Source organism: Podarcis pityusensis, assembly GCF_964106645.2.
Source record: "Podarcis pityusensis genome assembly, chromosome: 7".
In the NCBI taxonomy this organism is placed as follows: Eukaryota; Metazoa; Chordata; class Lepidosauria; order Squamata; family Lacertidae; genus Podarcis; species Podarcis pityusensis.
The window spans coordinates 3,245,664-3,267,498 of NC_138031.1; the positions used below are offsets into that span (position 1 = coordinate 3,245,664).

A 21,835-nucleotide genomic window follows, 5' to 3' on the forward strand; every position below is an offset into this window, starting at 1 on the left:
CTTTGTGTAAAACCTCTAGGGCATTGTGACTAGTGAACGGCAATGACATCACAATGCCATCTCAGGGGATGCAAAGTAGTGACTGATGGGAGTAAACCTCTTGCCTCTCCTTCCACATGGCCTCCCAGTGCATATAATGAATGTAGAAACAGGTACACTGCACATTTCCAGCACATCGCACAAAGTAGGTCCCATATTTACAATAACCTCAGAATCCTAGTTTTAATGTATTTTTAACGTTGCATAAAAAGGGAATTAGCCAGTTGTCCCATACATGGCAGAAGCTGTATGAAACCCTGGCTGCATTCCACATCAGCGTAAACCATAGTTAATGGTTTATTGTCAAGGTGGAGATAGTTTCCATTTTGTTGCTCCCTTAGTACAAGCAGGGGAGACCATGACCCTTTGCTTAGCATTATGTCCAAACCAGGGATTGTGGTTTGTGTCGCTCAAACAAGCCATGGACAAGAAAAGCGCACATCTTAGGATTCACATAGCAGGTTTTTTTATTGGGGGGGGGGGGAGTGAAATAAACAATGATCCCTGATCCGGACACCATGCTAAGCCAGAAATTGTGGTTTGCTGTTCCAGTTTGTATTACGGGAGGAGCAAAGTGGGAACAGTGCTTGCACCCGTGGTAACTCTTCCACGACCTTTTGATATAGCCATTAACTAAGTGCAAGGGATAAGGGATTTGGGGATAATTTGGAATATTGAAGCTTCTCCTAGAAATAGAAGCAGCATCCAACAGCGTAAAAGAGTAAGCTACAGTTTTGGGTCAGGGGAAAGAGCTGGAGAAGGGGAAAAACAAGGATTTTAACAAAAGGCTAACAAAGACACAAGGGATAGATAGGATTCTTCCACAGCCACAAATTACTTGAATTAAATTTGGGGAAAAGAGCCATATTTTGAGAAGGAACAGTGAGTAAGGGGGGGAGGAGGGGAGAGGAGTTTAATTTTATTATTCTCCAGTTGCTTGAAGCGTCAAAGAGCACATAACAGAAGCAGTGACCCTTCCACCCTAAGGCCAAAATCAGGTGACTTACAAAATGCTAAATACTGGGACTATCACTTTGGAAAATGTTATGAGAGAAGCTAAAAGGATTCAGCAGCAGTAAATATATTTGTGAAATTATTTCAGTTATGACTTGGATTATCTCAAAAGGGATACACACTTTTGAGACATGGGCATGATTCTTCTACATGAACTGCATAGACAATTTGTTTGAAAACCCAAATCCTGAAAAAGAAAGGGTGCTTACATGGTGTTCCCCCTAAATGTTCCACCTTATTCTGGGATTAGCAGAATTAGAGCCAATTGCTTTAAACCAGTGAGTGAAACTGCTGTTTCAAAAAGGAGGCAATATTTTACAGTAGGTGGGGTTATTTAAATGCATATTTTAAGTTTAATATAATTAATTACTATTATTTTTTTGTTTGAGACATGCTAAGATTATGGTTATAAAAGTTTAATAGCGTGGGCCTTACCCTCTCCTCTGATCCTACCGGTTGTGATAGGAATGCCTCCAGAACTGTACTGTACATGTCGCCTAGAATGAGCGGTAATTATATATATTGCGAGGTTAATCAGCAGTCACTACACAGTTGTGGAAATCACAATAGAGATATGTCAAGCATGAATACCTTCTGGCAGCCTGAAAAAGCTTTCTTGGTTGGGCTGGCTTTCAATAGCCATAGTAAAGCTAATGTAGATTTATTTTAAATAGGTTTTAATGTGGTATTCTGTTAATCACTTATTTTTTCAGTAGTTGCTACCAAGCTTTTGTAAAAGAGCTGGGTAGAATCGAAAACCAATATACAATTGTCTAAAAGGCAATACACCTCAGATTATCAGCAGCAGAAGACGTATTTTCCATTAGGAGGCTGTAGATGATGGAAGACAGTAGTAATTTTGCATTCCTGCTGTTTTTGTTGAAATAAGATGCTATCCACTCCTCCACAAAAGCCTCAGCATCAAAATGTAAGACACAAGTACAATATAAATACTTAATGCCACAACTGCTATTAAATACTTTAAAAGCCAAGCCTAGTAGATCTACCTTACTGGGCATCACTTTTCATTCGAGTAAGTCAAGCAAACAAAGGAGCAAGAATATTGTGAGCAAGTACTTACTTTTTTAGTTCCTAGGATAGCATTAAGAAAGAAAGACAGAAAACAGAAAGGTTAAGATGGTTTTGTTTCCAAATCGTACTAGCCAAAGAGTAAAGCCACCAAGAGATTCAAACCCACCATCACAGCACAATCCTACAAGATAAGTAGTAGCTGTTTATGGCACTGTGCAGAAGTGGAAATATCTGAAACACAACGCAACAAAAAAGGGTTTGACTCTTAAAAAACCAGCTCCACTCCCAAAGGGTAGCTCTCTCCCCTGTATGTAACATGAAAGCTTCACCCTCTAAGGCAGGAGGCTACCATAATAGAGAATCCCTCAGAAGGCCTCATAATGAAAAGAAAAATGTATTATGACTATTATTATTTAACTCTATTACCTGCCCTTCACCAGCAAGGTCCCAGCGGAAGTTACAGATGCTGAAAAATCAGTATTAAAACAGTTTAAACTAATTACTATTGCAGGAATAGTGTGGATCCTGAAAGCACACTTCTCAGGTGTCAAAGACTGTTAGATGTATAAGGAAGGTGCTACACACACACACATATCTGTAGGGAAGGATTTCCACAACTTAGGGGCTACTGCAGAGAATGCCCTGGTCCGGACCAACCTCTCTGCTCCGATCTTCCGAGGGTGGTGGAACTGCAAAATCCTCAAGTAAAGATTTGCACCTTAGCTTAAAAAATAATGACCAAACTGCGGGAGGCAGTAGAAGACAAGAGTGCCTGGCGTGCTCTGGTCCATGGGGTCACGAAGAGTCGGACACGACTAAACGACTAAACAACAACAACAACCTTGGTTCTGATGGGGAGGAAAAACATTTCAGAAAATATGTCACCAGGTCTTAAGGCACTTGTGTTTTTCCCAATCCTAGTTAAAGGTATTCTGTCACAGTGTCAGGTTAGAGATGCCTGTCCGTTTTCTGAACCAGAACCCTCAACACAACAGTAAGGGTAGGAACCTTAAAAAAAAGCCCTGCTGGATTAGGCCAAAGGCCCATCTAGTCCAGTATTCTGTTTAAAGGGTCACCTAAAATAAAAACTCAAAAGTGGGGGGGGGGGGGAGAGAGAGAAGAACAAGGACAGAGGAAATGCTGCTATAAAAAGAAAAGGGAAATCCAACAGCAAACATTTAATGCAGGGCAGAAAAAAAATATGTATGATCCACAAGCAGTTAAGATAGCATACAGTAGTTAACAACATTGAATTAAAAATGGAACAGTGGTTAGAATGCAGGAAATGCAAAGATAGAACTGTCACAGGCAGATATACTCAGGAATGCTGCAGTGCTTTATAGCTACAGCAGATGTTGTAGCCAGTCGCGGTTCTAAGACGGGGCAGTAACAAACCAGAAACCAGAAACAATCCCTCACATTTATTATTAAGAAGTAAATGCAGACACATTTCTTTAGCTGTATGAAGAAGCTGGGCTAGAGAAGGTTGGTGAAAGAATTCAATCCTTGGGTGGCAGAGATATGCAGAGAGCACTGTGTGAAATAAAGTTTCCTCTTGAGAACGCCTCGGACTCCATCACAAACAGTTCACTTGCGAGTAGAAAGGATCACATATGTGGCAAGAGACCACCTAGTAAGAAAATGCAGTTTTTTGTATATGCATCCACAAACTTCTTGAAGTACAGCTTTACATATTTCCTGGAGGAAGGTTGCATTGGCTCACAGCTGCTTGGAAACAACCTCAGGAATTATTCAAGTTCATGGAAGACAGCACTACCATGGGCTAACAGAAGGAATGGCAAAAACAGAAGCCTGAAAGCATTTCACCTCCAACTACCAACTGATGACAAACGGAAGTGATCACCTGCATGCCTCGCTTGGAAGCATTTCAAAAGCATCCATAAGGCCACTGTCTGAGGCAAAAATGCCAGAATAAGCAGCCTTTGGGTATGATTCAGCAAAGCAGTTCTTCTGAGCCCATAAGATAGGTCAGCATAAGAGAGGCAGTCAGGTGGTCAGTCAGAATAGCAGTGCAGCCTGATTTAGAATGGCAAAAACCAGCTTTAAATGCTAGCAGCCAAAATGGCCAATTGCACACCCCGGCAACTTGGCGTTTCCCTAGCACTTTGAAGAACTGAAAGGGCTTCACAAACCTTACATTAATATCCTGCCCTTCCTCCAAGAAGCTCAAAGCAGCGTTCATGGCTCTCCTTCCTCTTATTTCATCCAGACAGCAGTCCCATGAGGTAGGCAAGGATGAGAGATGGTGACTCGCGCAACAAGATCGGCCAATGAGATCCACAGCTGTGTGAGAATTTGAACCCAAGTCTCCCTAGACACTATAACCAATGTGCTACAGCAATGCTATAGAAGAGACCAGTTATCATCCCAACTTAAGGCCAAGAGACAATCATTTGCCTAAGGCAGCCTACAATGTTGAATCATAGTCAAGATTTGGATCAGCAACCTCTCAGATTTATTCTCTGAGCCAATTACAACCGAACTCACGACCACATCAATGGGAAAGGTAAGACTGGGATGAGTGGAAGAGCACCCCAAGTTCCTCAGAGAGAAAAAGTGGAGTAAAAAAAATTCATAAATAAATAACCCAGCACCCCTCTTCTCAAAGTTGAATTTTTCACTTTGTCACATATTACTATAGTTTTTTTATAGCAACATCTATGCGTATGGTGCCTTACAAACAAGTTAGACAGGTCCCTGCCCTAAAAGGGCTTACAATCTAAAACAGGGGAAACAACACAGGAAGGGGGGGTGCAAATGGCAGCATTTTTGTGTACCCCACTTAGAGGTGTTTAAATATTGTTCTACAAATACAGCCAGATTAATAAATACGCCACTATTTCAATTCCATTTGAGTTCAATGACTTTTATGCAACAACCTTTCGCTTTTTTTACTTTAGCTTTTTGAATGCTATCCGTGCTGTCTTAATTTGTGTAAGCTGCCTTGACACCTTGTCGGGGGGGGGGGGGGGAGAAAAAGGGTGGGATATAAAGCAAGAAAGGAATAACAATAATTTTCTAGCCAGGAAAGAAAGAAAGAGGAAGGCAAGGGAAGTGGACCAGATGCTCCCTAAGGGATCTCCTCCCGATTCTGCAATTCTACCTATAAAAGGGCCTCTTTCCTAACCCACCTCCTGCTTCCATACATGTGGGGGGTGGGAGTAAGAAAAAAAAATCACAATAAAACCAGGAACGCCACCCGACCCCACCCCCATCCATCTTCCCTCTCTCCACCCCCTTTCTTTTTTCCTTTTTTTCTTCTCCCCCTAATGCCTGAAACGGATTTGTAAAAATGTTACATGGGGGGGAAAAAATACGAGGCATTTCACTTACTTCTGTAAAACAAGAAAACCCTTAATAAAATATTTTTTAAAAAAAAAAAACCAGGAAAATAACACAAAAACCCTGAAGCAAAGGGGGTCAGACTAGATGGCCCTTTGGGTTCCCATTCCACCTGCAAGGGGCGCCCTTCTCCTCCTCCCCCCCCCCCCCGTTTTGGCGGTCCAAAGTCAGGCCCCCGCGGTGCATGATGGGACGTGGGGGGGGACGGTTTCTGGTCAAGCCCATTTTTGAAGTATCAGGGCCCCCCTCTTTTTTGCCGGTAAAGCGTCGCCTAGCAACCCCTTCTCACCTCCCCCCCCGTGAGAAGAAATGGTCTCTACTCACGCAATAACCGTTAGGTGAGAGGAGGGAAACGGTATTTTTTTTTTAGGGGGGGGGAACCCGAGAGGAAGAACCAGCAGCTGCTCCGCTCCGCGCGGTCTCCGCCTGAGGAAAGAGAGAAGGCACGCGCCGCGCGGGGGGTTCTGGGAACGCGGCTGCTCGGAACGCGCCATCCCCGCTTGGAAATAGGGGGGGAGGGAATGGGTGCAAGGAGAGAAAAAGGAGGAAGTTGGGGATCCGCGGAGCAAATGGAGTATGGAATGGTTTTTTTAAGGGGGGGTTAATAATCTTACTAACGGTCATCAATGTGCAGGTGAAGTTAATCCGTTTTCTTTTCTTTTTCTTCCCCCCCTACCAGAGGGGTCGTCAATGGAATAGCCCGGTCCGGTGAAAGTGGGTGAGGGGAGTGAAAGGCAAAACAGGATGACGGCAGCGTGAGGCTTTTAGCTTCTTTTTAGAAAGATAATTTTTGTTAGGTTTTTTTTTTAAGGCAACATATCCGGTGAAACAGACTTGCGGATTTTAGAAGGCAGAAATCCCAGTTTCTTTCACTGGACTATCCCCCCCCCGGATTCGACGGGTTGGAACGATCCAAAAGAGAGCGTGAGAGAGTCCAACAGACCGCCAAACATGGGGGAGAGCAGCAGAGGAGTGGCAGATTCCATGGAGAGAAGAGGGTGGGGGGACGGAAAGGGAGCTGTCCCGCGGCGCATGCGCCTTCTCGGCCGGCCTGCCCTATCGGAAGGCGAGAGAGGCAGAGAAGACAAAGGCGGCCGCTCCGCCCCTCCCGCCCCTCCCTCGCTTTTCAGCTCTCCCCGGATATAACGCGCCCCGCTTTTCCCGCGCTCCCCCCCCCAATAATCCTCCCTCTCGCTTGTTTGGCGCACTTCCTCAGGGGGGCTTTGAAAGGAGCCCGCCATGGCAGGGGGGCAAGGTGCCCTCCTCCCTGCAGTGGAAGGGATCGGGGCCCCAGGCAGCCCTGGGGGGGACCAGGCCTCCCCCATGAAACAGCCACCAGCGTCAGGTGAGCCTGCAGGCTCCTCGCACCGGCCCTGCGGCAAGCCTGACGACGACCTTGCGAGGCGGGCCCCCCGTGCCGCCCCATCTTCCCCGCTGCCAGCGTCCAAGATGGCTTTCCGCCGGGCCTACTCCATCAAGGACAAGCTGCAGGCCATCGAGCGCGTGAAGAGGGGCGAGCGGCAGGCTTCGGTGTGCCGGGATTTCGGGGTGCCCGGAGGCACCCTCCGCGGCTGGCTGAAGGACGAAAGCAAGCTGCGCTGGTTCCTGGACCAGCTGGGGGGCGAGGTGGGCACGCACCGCAAGAAGATGCGCCTGGCCAACGAGGAGGAGATCGACCGCGCCGTCTACACGTGGTTCCTCGCCTTGCGCCAGCACGGCGTGCCGCTCTCCGGACCGGCCATCCAAGCCCAGGCCGAAGCCTTTGCCCGGCAGATCTACGGGCCCGAGTGCACCTTCAAGGCCAGCCACGGGTGGTTCTGGCGGTGGCAGAAGCGGCACGGCATTTCCAGCCAACGCGAGGGGGGCGGCTTAGGTGCGGCGGGCGACACACCTGCCCTCCAAGCCGAAGCGGACGCCGCTTCCCCCTGCTCGGCCTTCTCCAACCATACCCGGCCTCCCACGGCTGCTGCGCCACCAGATGAAGGCGGCTACAGCGACGACCAAATCTACAACGCTAACATCACCGGGCTTTATTGGAAGTTGCTGCCTGACCAGGCCCGACTGTCGCAGTCTCTCCCATCGTGGGCGGGAGACGGGGTCACGGTCTTGCTCGCCGCAAATCTAACTGGCTCCCATAAGCTGAAGCCGCTGGTGGTGGGAGGCCTGCGGGACCCTCCTTGCCTCCGGTGCCACAAGAGGGAGACACTCCCGGCTTGCTACCGCTACAGCCCCCGGGCCCGGCTGGGCCGCTCCCTGCTGCGGATTTGGTTCTTCGACGATTTCGTGCCTAGCGTGAAGCGCTTTTTGCGACGCAGCTGCCTCCCGCAGAAAGCTGTCCTTCTGCTCAGCTGCTCCTCTGCGCACCCTGAGGAGTCGCCCCAACTTCAAACTCCGGACGGGTCTATCCGAGCGCTCTTCCTTTCCAAGGCGGCAGGAGGGTCTTTGGGAGGCAGAGGCCGGATTTTGCCGCCGCTGGAACAGGGCGTCGTGTCGGCATTCAAGCTGCTGTACAAGCGGGAGTTGTTGCGCTTGGCCGTGGCGTGCCTAGCGAGAGGAGCAGCTGTGGGGGAGTCCAAAAAACCTGGCAGAGAGCTGGACTTTGGCCGCTCTTTTCTCCTGGAGGATATGCTCTGCCTAGCTGGCCTGTCTTGGGATCTCATCCCGGCTGGATCCATTGAGAAATGTTGGCTGCTTGGCCTGCGTGCGGCCTTTGAGCCCCACTCCAGAGGGGAAGAGGAGGAGTCGGGAGAGGCCTCTGCAGGTGTGGACAACCTGGACTTTGCTGACCTCGTACACCTGGCTGCCCTTACCTGCAAGCGCGTGGCTCCAGAGGAAGTGGCCGATTGGCTCCACTTAGATGATGTCATTCCAGACACAGAGGAAGGGGAAGGCGAGGAGGAAGAAACAGTTGGGACAAGAGATGGTGGAGGTGGCGGGAGTGATGGAATGGGAGATACTCCGCCACCCACTGCCCGGGAAGCAATACAAGGCCTGCAGAAGGCCTTGCGCTGGCTGGAGAGCCAGGATCCCCAGGAAGTTGGGACGCTGAAGGTGGTCCAGCTCCGGTCCTTCATCAGCATGGCGCAAAGGCTGCAGAAGGCAGCTGAACCCGACTCATGGCAAGGCGGCTCAGAGCAAAACAGCTAACCAGATTATTGCACTCACCTACATATCTGGTGGAAGTGTTTACTCTTTATGCAGCAATAGGGGATGGTGCTGTGTGTCCACTGGGAGGTGCAAATACAGCACAATCAGGGCAGAACAGGAGAGTTCCTTCCCCCTCCCTATGAGCATTGGGGTGAGGCTGTTAAAGGGGCTTGACTCCCCAAGTTCTGGGGGTTGAAAAAAGTGGCTATTACAGCAGAGAGGCAGGAGGGGTACCTCTGCTCCCTAAACCGTTTGCTCAGGGTGCAATTCTTGCCTGTTCCCTCTGGTGGAACCACATGGACTTCCTTCTTACTTAGAATTTATGCATGGCGGAGGTTTCCTTTCGAACACACTCTACACAGGGTAAAATTAAAGACTTGTCCTGTCCAGCAGACAGGTTGAAAAAGTGGTCCCAAGGTGGAGACAATCTTGTTGCAAGTTCAAAGAGGTTTGGGGGGAGGGATGCTCCCTGAAAAAGGGGTGGGGAGTTTGCAGTGGTTTTCAAGTGTCAAACAAAAGATTGAGGTGTAAGCTGGCCATGTAGGCATACTTGAATAGAAAAGGGAATGTGCAGAAGTACAAGAGAGGGCTCTAGAATTCAAATGTTACCTAAAAAGTTGAGTTATGTATGAAAGGAGCAGAGCTGTGCAATGGGAAGAGCGCCTAGGCAGGAGTATAGTACTCTGTAATTTTATGCCATCCACAGCGTCAGAACGGACTATTTGGTAACTCCCCTCACCCAACCACCTTTTTTGTAAGCTTATCACACTTGTTGAAAGGGCTGCTTGCTATTCCCCTCCATATTTCCTCCCGAGTTTCTTGCTGAATCTCCTCTTTTTTTAAAAAACTATGCCTTTCCAAGAAGCACACTGGATCAGGACTGGTGAGATGCCCAGGAAGCTTTGAGTGATGTACAGAGAGATGAGGTGCTAACCCTCCATGGGTTCGGAGTTACTTGGATGCTTTGGAAATAAGACCCACCTTGCCTACCAGCCAAAGAATTGATTTAATAAAGTGAAATGGTACAGCTACTGGACTCTCAACTTGTGAACAGACTTGAATTGGACTTCAGAGACTTGAATTTTCACTGTGTGTGTTTTTGGAGCTTTTTTGGGGTTAATGCTGTCCTATTACAGAACTGAAAAAACCCCAAAATGATTCCTGAACATGCTTAATGTGTTCCTCAAGAAGCAGACTCTTTTCCATTTCAGAGTACAGTGGTACCTCGGGTTACATACGCTTCAGGTTACAGACTCTGCTAACCCAGAAATAGTACCTCGGGTTAAGAACTTTACTTCAGGATAAGAACAGAAATCGCGCGGTGGCAGAGGGAGGCCCCATTAGCTAAAGTGGTGCTTCAGGTTAAGAGCAGACCTCCAGAATGAATTAAGTTCTTAACCCGAGGTACCACTGTACAAAAGTTATTGGAAAATAGAAGCCTTTTATTCAATCTACAGTGGAGCCTCTGGTTACAAACGGGATCCGTTCCAGAGCCCAGTTCACAACCTGAGCAGAACGCAACCCGCGTCTGTGGGTCACAATTCGCCGCTTCTGCGCATGTGTGTGACATCATTTTGAGTGTCTGCGCATGCATGAGCGACGAAACCCGGAAGTAACCCTTTCCGGTACTTCTGGGTTGCCGCAGGCCACAACCTGAAAACGCTCAACCTGAAGCAAACGCAACACGAGGTATGACTGTATTGTTTTCCCAGTTCTGTGATAAGAGATCAGCGGTGGGATCCAGTTGTTTTAATGTAATGGATTTATGCCTGTCCCTTTGCACCCTGGCTCCAGTAAGACAGTGGCACCCCAGTGGCGCACGCACAATCTTTGAATGAAGCACACTTGCCTGGGCCCGATTGGAACCTACGAAAGGAAAAGTCCCGTCTCCCTTGCACTGTGTGAGCAATGTACAATTTTGGTCCCCTGTGCAGCATTAGACCCGCGTAGGACAGCTCTAGCTCAGTGGCAGAGCACATTTAGAAAGTCTCAGGCCCTATTCCCAGCCAATCCCAGGAAGAGGTGGGAAAGAACTCTGAAATGGTGCTGCTTTGGAAGCGTAAATATTGATTCAATATACCGTATTTTTCGCTCCATAAGATGCATCTGACCATAAGACGCACCTAGTTTTTAGAGGATCAGCTCACAGTTGTGCAGCTTCTTTTGCAAGGGGGAAAAGCCCCTTTTTTAAAGGATCAGCTCAAAGTTGTTGAGCTTACTTGCAAAGGGGGAAAATCCTGTTTTTATGGGGTTCAACTCAGTTCTGCAGCTTCATTAGGATAGGAAAGGAAAGGGAGCCATTTTTACAGCTTCCAGACAGATAATCTAATCAGCCAGTCACATGTCGCTGGGGAAACAAACAGCCTCCGTCTGCAGAACATTCAACAATGGAGGCCTGGGCAAGGGGGCGGAAGGGGAGCCGGCGATCAACCACACATTCGTTCCATAAGACGCACAGACATTTCCCCATACTTTTTAGGAGGAAAAAAGTGTGTCTTATGGAGCGAAAAATACTGTAATGCAGCTTCTATGCTCCTAAGCTTCAGTGCACTACCGATGGCTGTGAGCCACAAGGGCTCTGCTCTGCCTCCACAATTGGGAGGCAGAGATGATTCTGAATCCCAGTTTGCTGGAAGCCACAGGAAGGCAGAGGGCTCTTTGTGCTCGGATCCTGCTTACGGGCTTCCCAATAGAGGAATTTGGTTGGCCACTGAGAGAACGGAATGCTGGACTACATGGGCCGCTGGAATGATCCAGCAGCCTCTCCTTACATTCTTATTTAACCAGCCAGCCTTTGGTTTGTTTGCAATTGAAGTTTACTCGGCCAGATGTGTTCCTTTGCTACTTCCATCAACACCATCCTCTGTACCGGAAGTGCAGCTTCTTTTAAAGCAGCCTTTCTCAACCTGTGGGTCCCCAGATGATGTTGAACTACAACTCCCATCACCCCTAGCTAGCAAGGCCAGAGCTCAGGGATGATGGGAGTTGTAGTCTGACATCATCTGGGGACTCACAGGTTGAGAACCGCTATTTTAAAGCGAGGTACAGTGTGAAAACAGGGACGCGGGTGGCGCTGTGGTCTAAACCACTGAGCCTAGGGCATGCCGATCAGAAGGCTGGAGGTTCGAATCCCTGCGACGGGGTGAGCTCCCGTTGCTCGGTCCCTGCTCCTGCCAACCTAGCAGTTCGAAAGCATGTCAAAGTGCAAGTAGATAAATAGGTACCACTCCGGCGGGAAGGTAAACAGCGTTTCCGTGTGCTGCTCTGGTTTTGCCAGAAGCGGCTTCGTCATGCTGGCCACATGACCTGGAAAAACTGTCTGCGGACAAACGTCAGCTCCCTCGGCCAGTAAAGTGAGATGAGCAGCGCAACCCCAGAGTCATTCGCGACTTGACTTAACTGTCAGGGGTCCTTCACCTTTACCTTTTACAGTGCAAAAGGCTCGTTTCTGCTAGTGCTTGTACGCTCAAGTAACATTGGTACATAATAAGGACACAAGAGAAGCTAACATGTCAATAGGAAGCCTAGAGTTAGGTGTGTTTAATAATATTGAGGGCTTGGAGAGAGAGGATGATTGTCACTGGTGTGGATTCTTCCCTTGCTGTTGAGTCATGCGGCGGGGGCGGGAGGGGGGAGAAAATCCCATAAGTGTCAATCTTCCAAAGAAAAAACAGACTGCCATTGTGAAGTTCACATGTGCAACAGCTCCAGGCCATCTGCCCCAGAATTCTTCCAGGTTGTTCTCTATGCTGATCCCACACATAAGATGCGGGGGCCTCCATCGCCAAGGCCACCATATGCTCACCCCCTCTTATCGCTTGCCCAATGTCTGAGCGCGGCAGGTGGCTGCCTCCACAGCGTTCATGACAGTGGAGCGTAGAGACCCCTTCTCTAGCTCATGCAAGGCGTGGATGGTTGTTCCCCCTGGGGTGCAAACAGCACTTCTCAGAACCGCTGGGTGCTCTCCTGTTTCCAGGATCATTCTTCCTGCTCCCTGGAAGAAAAGACAACAAATACAGTTTCAGATTCGACGATTGGGGGTAGGGGTGGGGAGTGGATGGCGCATTGGTTTTCCACGCAAGGAACCAAAGTTCAGATCACCGCTCAGTCACAGTGTTAGAAACTCAGATATATAATCTAATTGTCAAATGGCACCTTAAACCTAGGTTATGGTCACCACAATGGGAGGTCTAGGCTCTGGGTCGGTCCCCCTGCAATAGAGTTTTGTTGGAAGCCGCCCAGAGTGGCTGGGGAAAAAATAATAAATTATTATTAACGTTATTTTCATTTCTATACTGCTTTATACAGTCATACCTCATGTTATGTCCGCTTCATGTTACGTTCTTTCAGGTTACGTCCCACAGCAACCCAGAAGTACCGGAAAGGGTTACTTCCGGGTTTCGCCGCTCGCGCATGCACAGACGTGCAAAATGACATCGTGCGCACACGCAGAAGCAGCGAATCACAACCTGCGTGTGCGCAGATGCACCGCTGCGAGTTGCGTTCTTTTCATGTTGCGAACGGGTCTCCGGAATGGATCCCATTCGCAACCAGAGCTACCACTGTATTTTAAATAGCAAATCTCAAAGCAGTTTATAACAATGAAAACATCAAATTAAAAAGAATCCAGAAGAAATTCAAGCTTTGAGGAAAGAATTCTAGACCCTTAGCTCGGTCTGTAGAGCATGTGGCTCTTAATCCCAGGGTTATGGGTTTGAGATCTAGGTTAGGCAAAAGATCTCTGTGTTGCAGGATGATTGCAGGGTCTGGGTTGGTTCCTATAGAGAGGCGGTTCTTGAGGTATTGCAACCCTGAGTGGTTTAACCAGCACTTTGAACTGGGCCCATAACCTACAGTAATTGGCAGCCCTTGCAGTTGGGCTGCAAACGATCTTGCCCCAGTGAGCAGCCTGGCTGCTGAATTCTGCACCAGCTGAAGTTTCCGAACTGTCTTGAGAGGCATCCCTACATATAACACATTACAATCATTTAAACCTAGAGGTTACCAAGGGAGATTATGGAGGGATGGGATGGTGGAGGGACGGAGGAGGTTGGCAAGAATCACAGCCACTTACCAAGAGGGTCTGAGCAGCAATCTTCTGGGCCATAGCCCCCGGCATCCCCATCTTTACAGCTCCCTCCGCCAATGCTTCAGCAAACATGTATGCCTGTGGCGATGGGGAGAGAATAAAGAAAAGGAAACCATTACCAGACCGTCCAATTAGATTAGAATAATCACTTTCTGGAGTTCAAAGGCTTTATTCATGCAGGAACTATTTGCGGCATGAGGAGATGAGAGAGCAAAAGTAGCAGGCATCTTGGTCTCAACAAGCGGGTAGAGAAAAGTAAACAAAATGCCTCTGCTTTTGGGGGTAGAGTTAACAGACAAAGCAAAGATTATAAGCAAGTGTTGTCTAGGTTGCTAGACAGTGTCCTCGTGGTTTAAACTAACACATGAATTGACTTGAAGCTCAAGGCAAGGGTTCGCTAACTTGTGCTTGGCTAATTTGAATATGATGTTGGACTCCAACTTTCATCTTCCCCACTGCCATGCCAAAGCAATAAGATGATGGGGAGCTGTACTCCAGCAACGGCTGAAGGTCCAGTGGGCAGCCATGCACAATAGGGGACCCCAAACGTAGAAAGGCCAAGACGAGAACTGCAGAATATGTGTTTAAACCCAATGCCATGCCTACTATTTAAGAGGCCACTTGCGGACCCAGCAGAAAAGGCAGCTCACATAGGCAACGCCGCTGCCGCTCAGCCCCGTGTGGATGTCGATGTAGGATTCGGGGCCCTCTTCACACAGCCCACTGTGAGACAGCAGCCTCTTCACCAGGGCCACATCCTCTTCCTCAGCGCAGGTGCCCCGAGCCAGAACGATGGCGCCCGACTGGACCACACAGGGAAGGTTGGGCATGATCCGCAGCACTTTGGTCCCAGTCGGAAGCAGCTGTGGAACCCCAGAAAAGCAGAAAAGGGAATGTGCATTTAGTGTTACAAGCAGGGATGCTTTACCTAACATTTAGCCACAAGGATTGAGCTTAAGTTGCAACATTCTGCACGGATTCCTTGCAATCGGAACAGGTTGTTTAATGAGATGTTGTTTAAGCTGAGTGGATAATGTGATTACCACCTAGAAGTTATGGGGAATTTAAGGCAGTGGTTTCCCAATGTTTTAGGGCCACCACCCCCTTGGTTCCATAAACTCATCCCCAGTGCCCCTTATCCTATTAAAAACATTCAGAACAGCAGCCAGCATGACCATAGCTGTCAACTTACAGATTTGAAAATAAGGGACCAGCAGCCTCGAAAATAAGGGATCAGCAGCCAAAATAAGGGATTTTCAGAGCACAGGTATGTTCAACTTCTGAGCCCCTCCTACCCAAGGGCAGAAAACACAGCCAGCAGCCAAATGAAGCCTCAAGCGGTGGTTCCCACAGCGCAGCAACCCGGCAAAGGGGATGCAGCAAGGAAAACCACCGTCACCTCTCCGCTGGGAAGCGCTGAGCAAAGGTGAGTCCCCAGGCAACGAGGTCGATTTGATTGGCACAAGGTATGCAAGCTCCACCCCCCAATCGTTCTTAGACTCCTTATTGGGTGAGCAACGTGGCCAAGCAACACAGTTGGAGCCTCCCTCCTCCTTGGCCGGCAGGGAGGGAGGGAGAGGAGCTGCTTCCTTTGAAACTCGGGAAATTTAAGGGACATCATCAATAAGGGACAGCAGCGGGACACGGCGCTGGGATAAGGGACTGTCCCACGAAATAAGGGACGCTTGACAGCTATGAGCATGACCCACTAAGATAATGTTAGAAGCATAGAATTGTAGAGTTGGGAGGGACCACAAGGGTCATCTAGTCCAGCCCCCTTCAATGCAGGAATCTTTTGCCCAACATGGGGCTCGAACCCACAACCCTGAGATTTAAGAGCCTCATGCTCTACCGACTGAGCTCTCTAAAACTGAAAACCATAATTGCCATTTATTCAAAATCCAATTAAAACTGTTTGGTTTAATTAATTGAACGAAACAGATGAACTTAGTCCAGCGATGCCAGCTTTCAAAGCCTGATAGTCATTTCCCCCTGCCACCCCTTGCCTCTTAGCACCCCCCGCAAGTAATCCCAATACCCTCCCAGGGGGGCAGTACCACCCATTTGGGAACCACCAAGTTTCACTCTGAGTGAACGACCAAGTTTCACTCTGAGTGAACCCATTGAAATTAAGTAGACAATCCTTTGCAGTATGAATTTCCTTTTTAACCAACATGTATTCTCTTATGTTTTTTGATGGATTTTTTCCCTTACAAGTTGCAAACCGCCTCAATATTTATTTATTTTTTATGAAAGTGCAGATTACAACTAAATAAAGTAAATAATGGGCCCAAGTTAGTCATGCGCCTTCATTTCAGTGGGTCTATTCTGAGTAGGACTAGCACTGGCCTTCTCTGCTAACAGAGATTCTGTTTAAACTGCAGGTGCCAAGGATTTGACATGATTGTGTGCAAAACCTGAGATGTTCCAGTGAGCTGCAGCCTCACCTGCACATACCAGGTGGCGGCAGCAATAATAATAATAATAGTAATAATTTATTATTTATACCCTGCCCATCTGGCTGGGTTTCCCCAGCCACTCTGGGCAGCTTCCAACAAAATATTAAAATACAGTGGTCTGTTAAGCATTAAAAGCTTCCCTAAACTTTTACAATCAATTTCCAGCCCAAAGCAAATTCAATGGAGAGTACAGTGATGATTGGGCTGCAAGGTTCACTAACGCCCTACTTCACCATGCTGGCTGTGCCTATGGGGATGGGCCCGTGGGCTTGCTCCTCCAAGAACTCACCTCTTCTAAGGCCTGCAGTGTGACTCCAGCTGCCATGGAGACAACGACGTGTTTTTTGGTGACCGCAGATGCGATCTCTCGCAGAACCGTGGGGAGCACGTGGGGCTTGGTAGCCAGGAATACGATGGTGCAGTTCTCCAGAATCTCCAGGTTAGAGTGCGTCGTCTTGCACTCAAAGGTCTTTATTCAAAAGAGAGATCACAAGGTAAGAACATGAGAACTTCATGCCCTGCAGGTGGATCAGACCATAGGCCTATGTTGAGCACATGGCTCTAGGAAAGCCACAACTGCGACCAGTCCAACAGTGCACACAGCTCCCCCACTCATGTACTCTGGCTAACTGGTGTTTAGACACTCAGTGATGTGGGGCAGAACATTTCCCAGTGCTTAATTTTCCCATGGATCAACAGATCTGAATTGCTCATTTCTTTTTTTAATGTAACTTTTATTGAATTTTCAAATTTTTGCAAACTGACTTCAAATTAAATAGCAACGTCATTTCATGTATTGCCGTCCCACTCACACCTCCAGAATGGCTTTGTTCATACCCTTTTCTACTGCATTATAGATCAAACACTTGTCTATTACAGAAATCCCTCTAATACATTTACTTTGTCATTTTACTTCCGCTGCTCCCATCTCTAATCCTGCCCACAACTTCATTTGACTATACTGTAGTGCTTTTCCAAACAGACCAAAAAGGGCTTCCCTCCTTCTATAAGAATTCCATCATTTCAGTCTCTTAATATTGCTGTCAGTTTGCCATTTCAACATCGTCCATTACTTTTAAAAGCCATTCCTCCTTTGTTAGAATGAATTCCCCTTTTCAAGCCATCCAAGTTAGTGGCTGCCACTGAATGGATGGCCTTTAGCATTTCACGGCCCTTTTGATTCAGGTCCTGTTGACATTTGGCTTTCACTTACCTGGAACTTGTCCAGGTTCCTGTTGGATGGAGCACTGGCAAAGATATTCACTGCCGGGACTTCTCCTGCGAGAGATGGGGAGAAGGAAAGCTTGGCTGAATGTACGACACCTTATGCTTTGCCCAAACACGAGCCCAGCAGAAGAAAGACCACTCTGTTTTTGCAAGCTGTCTTGCAAAAAAAAGGGCAAGGCAACAAGTTCAACTTCATCAAATCTAAGTAATAGTCAGAATGGACTCATCTGTAGCTCACAAAACTCTCTGGAAAAACATTCGTTCCCCACTATTGATAAAGGAAAGTTTTGACCATGAGCAGATTCCAGAGGGCACAACTGACATCTTCACCTCTTTGGGAAAAAGGGAAACACCCTTAGAGGATTTCCCTTCTGCAATCTCAAGGAATTTGGGCTGCAAGTGGTTCAGGGCAGGGGATGCACAACCCGTTGCCTTCCAGGTGTGCAAGACTCTACTTGCCATCTTCCCTAACCATTGGAATGGAAAGGAGTTGGGAGCCCAACAACATATAGAAGACATCTGGAGGCAGCCCTGTTTGGGGAAGTTTTTAATGTTTTGCTGTGGTTTCATATTTGTTGGGAGCTACCCAGAGTGGCTGGCAATCCAGTCAAATGGGCAGCATATAATTTATTATTATTATTATTCCAAACCCTGCTTCCCTGGCTTAGATGGTGAGGATTAATGTATCTGTGAAAGTGTGTCCACACTTTGCTAGCTAACTATAACACTGTAGTAGTTCATCCTTTGCTAAAGAAACTTTCCAGACCCACAAGAATTATCAGCATTTACCGTCTGGTCTCCAACTTTCCATTTTTGAACAAGATGCTTGGGTGTGTGGTGATGACCCTACTCCAGGACTTCCTGGGAGAGGGAGATTATCTTCAGCCATTTTAGTCTGGTTTCCAACCTGGTTTGGGGACTGAAACTGCCTCGGTCGCCCTGGCGGATGATTGATGCTGGACGCTGGACCCGGGCAGAACGTCCCTGTTCTTTCCGATGGCGTCCTGAGCCACTTTCGGTGCCATCGGCCCTGCTGTCCTTCCTGGGATGGGGTTTCTGGGTGCCGTAATAAAGAGACTCCGGCTTTTCCTGGAGGGCAGATTCCAGAAGGTAGTTCCGAGGGGCAGCCCCTGCTCGGCACTTTTGTTTTCGGGTGTCCCCCCCAAAACTTCCACCTTGCCCTCTACCTACCCAACATCGACATGAAACCCACACAGAATCTAGAGTTTTGGAGTTCACAGTCACCAATAGGCAGATGGCACACAGCTCTGGATCTCCTGAACCACCACGTGAATGGACTGGATGCAGATGAACAAGCTGAAACTCAGACTGCACAAGGCAGGTGTGTTCTCACCAGGGGATGAACAAGCCCAGTGACAGGGTTACACTCCCCCTGAAAGATGGGGCTTGCCGTTTTGGTGTGTTTGTGGACACAGCTCTGCCCCTGTTGGTCAGGCGGCAGCTGTGGTCAGGAGTGCCTTGCTGCAGCAACCAATTGTGGAAGGCTCCTGGAGTGGTCAGGGGCACGGGTGGCACTGTGGGTTAAACCACAGAGCCTGGGACTTGCCAATCAGAAGGTCGGCGGTTCAAATCCCCGCGACGGGGTGAGCTCCCGTTGCTCAGTCCCTGCTCCTGCCAACCTAGCAGTTTGAAAGCACATCAAAGTGCAAGTAGATAAATAGGTACTGCTCCGGCGGGAAGGTAAACGGCATTTCCGTGCGCTGCTCTGGTTCGCCAGAAGCGGCTTAGTCATGCTGGCCACATGACCCGGAAGCTGTACGCTGGCTCCCTCGGCTAATAAAGCGAGATGAGGGCTGCAACCCCAGAGTCGACCATGACTGGACCTGATGGTCAGGGGTCCCTTTACCTTTAATGAGTCTGTATGGTAGTACTGTATATTGTATTTAAAAATGGAGTATCAGAGTTTTTAGGGGCTAACCAGGTTGGGATAGCTGGGATAGCAGGCTTGTTGGGTTTTGAATGTCTTATGTAGATTTTTCAATTTCGTTGTTCTGTATGCGACAATGACAATAAAGATCATAGTATTGTATTGTATCGTATCGTATCGTAAACAAACTCTAAATGGGACTGTCCATGGAGTATGTTTGGAAATTTTGGAAACCTCTCCTGGCACATAATGCCTTTCAAGACCATGTTTCTGCCTTGCTCTACCAGCTGCTGGTCCTTTTCCATGTGCAATTAGATGTCCTGCTTATCATCTTGACTGTGCAACCAGCATGCTGTTAGCCAAGTTTCCCCTGCACAACTTTCTAGGCAATTTGGCACTTCCATGGGACAGGATTCAGTTGGGGGTTTGTGCACGGGGTGTTATGTGCTACAAGGAACAAGGAAGGGAATCATCAAAGACAGATGAGTATCTTTCCATGAGCCGGAGTAATTTTCCACGATGGATGTAAAGCAATAAAAAGCTCAGTTACACTCGGTTACAAAACTTTCCCCCACCTCCCATTCTGGGACACAATTTGCAATACACTTACTCTGAAGTAAGCCCCACCTATTTTGCAGCCCAGATAACTAGATAACTGAAAGATGTTACTGAACTACTGTTTATAAAGCACACAATTCTGTATTGCTTAATACACATGGAGGTGGTGGTTGTTACTCAAGTTTTGTCATGTCTGAAGGCCTTGGAAAAATTCTTCCACTTGGAGGTATTTCACAGGACAAAGTTTGGCCTAAGGGTGGGGGACTCCACTTACCCCTTCTAGAAAAAACCCCTCCTCTGAACCCGCAACTGTAATGGGCTTTTGGTATTTTAGAGTCAGTTTAGCTATATTTTACCTTGCGCTTTTAAGTCCTATTCTACTTGCAATCCTGTAGCACTTTCTCAGAGTAAGCCCCATTAGACTCGATGGAACTTAAGCGTACGTAGGCTTACACTGTGCTGTAAAATTAAATGAGCTTGCTACCAATGCTATTAAGCTGCAGCTGGGCTAAGCTCTGAATACTCAATTCCATGCAAAAACAGAAGTCCTGTAGCACACAGACTTATGAATCTGTACACTGTGAGATTTTTTAGATTGCTTAGGGAAGCTTTTAAAGTTTGATGTTTTATTGTGTTTTTAATATTCTGTAGGAAGCCGCCCAGAGTGGCTGGGGAGGCCTGGCCAGATGGGCGGGGTATAATATATTATTATTATTAATAATAATATTTTACCCATCTAATGCAACATTATCTGACTTGGGTGTGGGGAACCTTTGGCCCACCTGGCGTCGTGGAACTATAATTCTCATCACTCCTGGCTTTTGGCTATGCTGGCTGGGGCTGATGGGAATTCTAGTTCAGGACCATCTGCAAAACCAAAGTTGCAGCACAGCTGAACTAGCTTGGCAGCAGAGACTTCACCATCTTCTAGCCCAGGGGTCAGCAAACTTTTTCAGCAGGGTGCCAGTTCACTGTCCCTCAGACCTGGGGGGGGGGGGGCTGGACTATATTTGGGTGGGGGGAGAATGAATAAATTCCTATGCCCCACAAATGACCCAGAGATGCATTTTAAATAAAAGGACACATTCTACTCATGTAAAAACATGCTGATTCCCAGACCCTCGCTGGGCCAGACTGAGAAGGCGATTGGGCCGGATCCGGCCCCCGGGCCTTAGTTTGCCTACCCATCTTCTCAAAACAAGGCACCTGCTGTCGCAATGCCTCTTCCCAACAGATATAGCGGCTGCCTTACCCAAAGACAGTTCAGCCAGGGGGTGGGTCTTTCCCAGCCTCACAGAAACACAGAACTGGAGATCTGGAAAAGTCCCCCCAGCCGCGGGGCCACCTAGCCGAGCGCCCTGCAAATATTCTAACCAGAAATCATATTTCGTTTGTCTTCCAACCTACGCCCTTTGCACCGCGCAACAACAGATCCGCCACCTTTGGCCTCTGGACCCCTCATCACTTACAGCAGGTTTACTCAAAAGCAAGCCTCATTTGCAATCCGATGGCGTTCCTTTTTCCTACAAGGGGTTTTTAAGATCCCAGCCCCCTGCTGATTTGGGCTTTTTCTAGGATTTTGTGCATGCAGGAGATTCCCCTCCCCCCACAACACACCTTGCCTCTCCTACTTGCCCTTACCTGCCAGCAGGATCGCCTGGGCCACAGCGCTGGCCATGCGCCCCGCCCCGATGAAGCCCACACGCAGCTCCCGCAGCTTCTCCATCTCCGCAACCTGCCGCGGACCGGCCGGATTGTCCCTTTTTTTAACCTCCTCCTGAACAGCTGAACTCATAATACCCACGTGGCCCGGCCCAGACTCCGCCCACCGCTCGAGCCAGGGAGCCAATCAAGCCGCGCGGTTCCTCCCCGCACGGTGAGCGCGAATGAATCCCACGCCGCCATTCAGAACGCGGCCATTCATCTTTCGCCTCCGCTCTCCTGATTGGCCGCCGCTGGATTCCAAGCGGGGCGTGGGAGGGCCGGCGCGGCTGCGGGTTGGCTGGGCCGGCTCTGACG

At 48.4% G+C, this 21,835-nt stretch overlaps 2 protein-coding genes across 5 annotated transcripts; one reads left to right on the forward strand and one right to left on the reverse strand.

The window, feature by feature from the left end:
- The first annotated feature begins 85 nt into the window (after positions 1-85).
- TIGD5 (tigger transposable element derived 5) lies at positions 86-12,225 on the forward strand. Of its 3 annotated transcripts, XM_081012639.1 has the most exons (3): positions 109-184; positions 4,316-4,612; positions 6,128-12,225. In XM_081012639.1, exon 3 carries the CDS (start codon positions 6,688-6,690, stop codon positions 8,593-8,595), a length of 1,908 nt encoding a protein of 635 aa, XP_080868765.1. In that variant the 5' UTR covers positions 109-184; positions 4,316-4,612; positions 6,128-6,687; the 3' UTR covers positions 8,596-12,225. The 3 variants fall into 3 exon arrangements, with proteins under 3 accessions (XP_080868766.1, XP_080868765.1, XP_080868764.1); XM_081012640.1 differs by lacking the exon at positions 4,316-4,612 and having other exon boundaries at positions 86-184; XM_081012638.1 differs by lacking the exon at positions 109-184 and having other exon boundaries at positions 2,135-4,612.
- Positions 12,108-21,650, reverse strand: PYCR3 (pyrroline-5-carboxylate reductase 3). Of its 2 annotated transcripts, XM_081012727.1 has the most exons (7): positions 21,458-21,650; positions 18,160-18,459; positions 17,357-17,421; positions 16,433-16,612; positions 14,335-14,547; positions 13,670-13,762; positions 12,108-12,589 (listed from the first exon to the last, which is right to left on the reverse strand). In XM_081012727.1, exons 1-7 carry the CDS (start codon positions 21,609-21,611, stop codon positions 12,407-12,409), a joined length of 1,188 nt encoding a protein of 395 aa, XP_080868853.1. In that variant the 5' UTR covers positions 21,612-21,650; the 3' UTR covers positions 12,108-12,406. The 2 variants fall into 2 exon arrangements, with proteins under 2 accessions (XP_080868853.1, XP_080868854.1); XM_081012728.1 differs by lacking the exon at positions 18,160-18,459 and having other exon boundaries at positions 21,458-21,643.
- Positions 21,651-21,835: the final 185 nt, after the last annotated feature.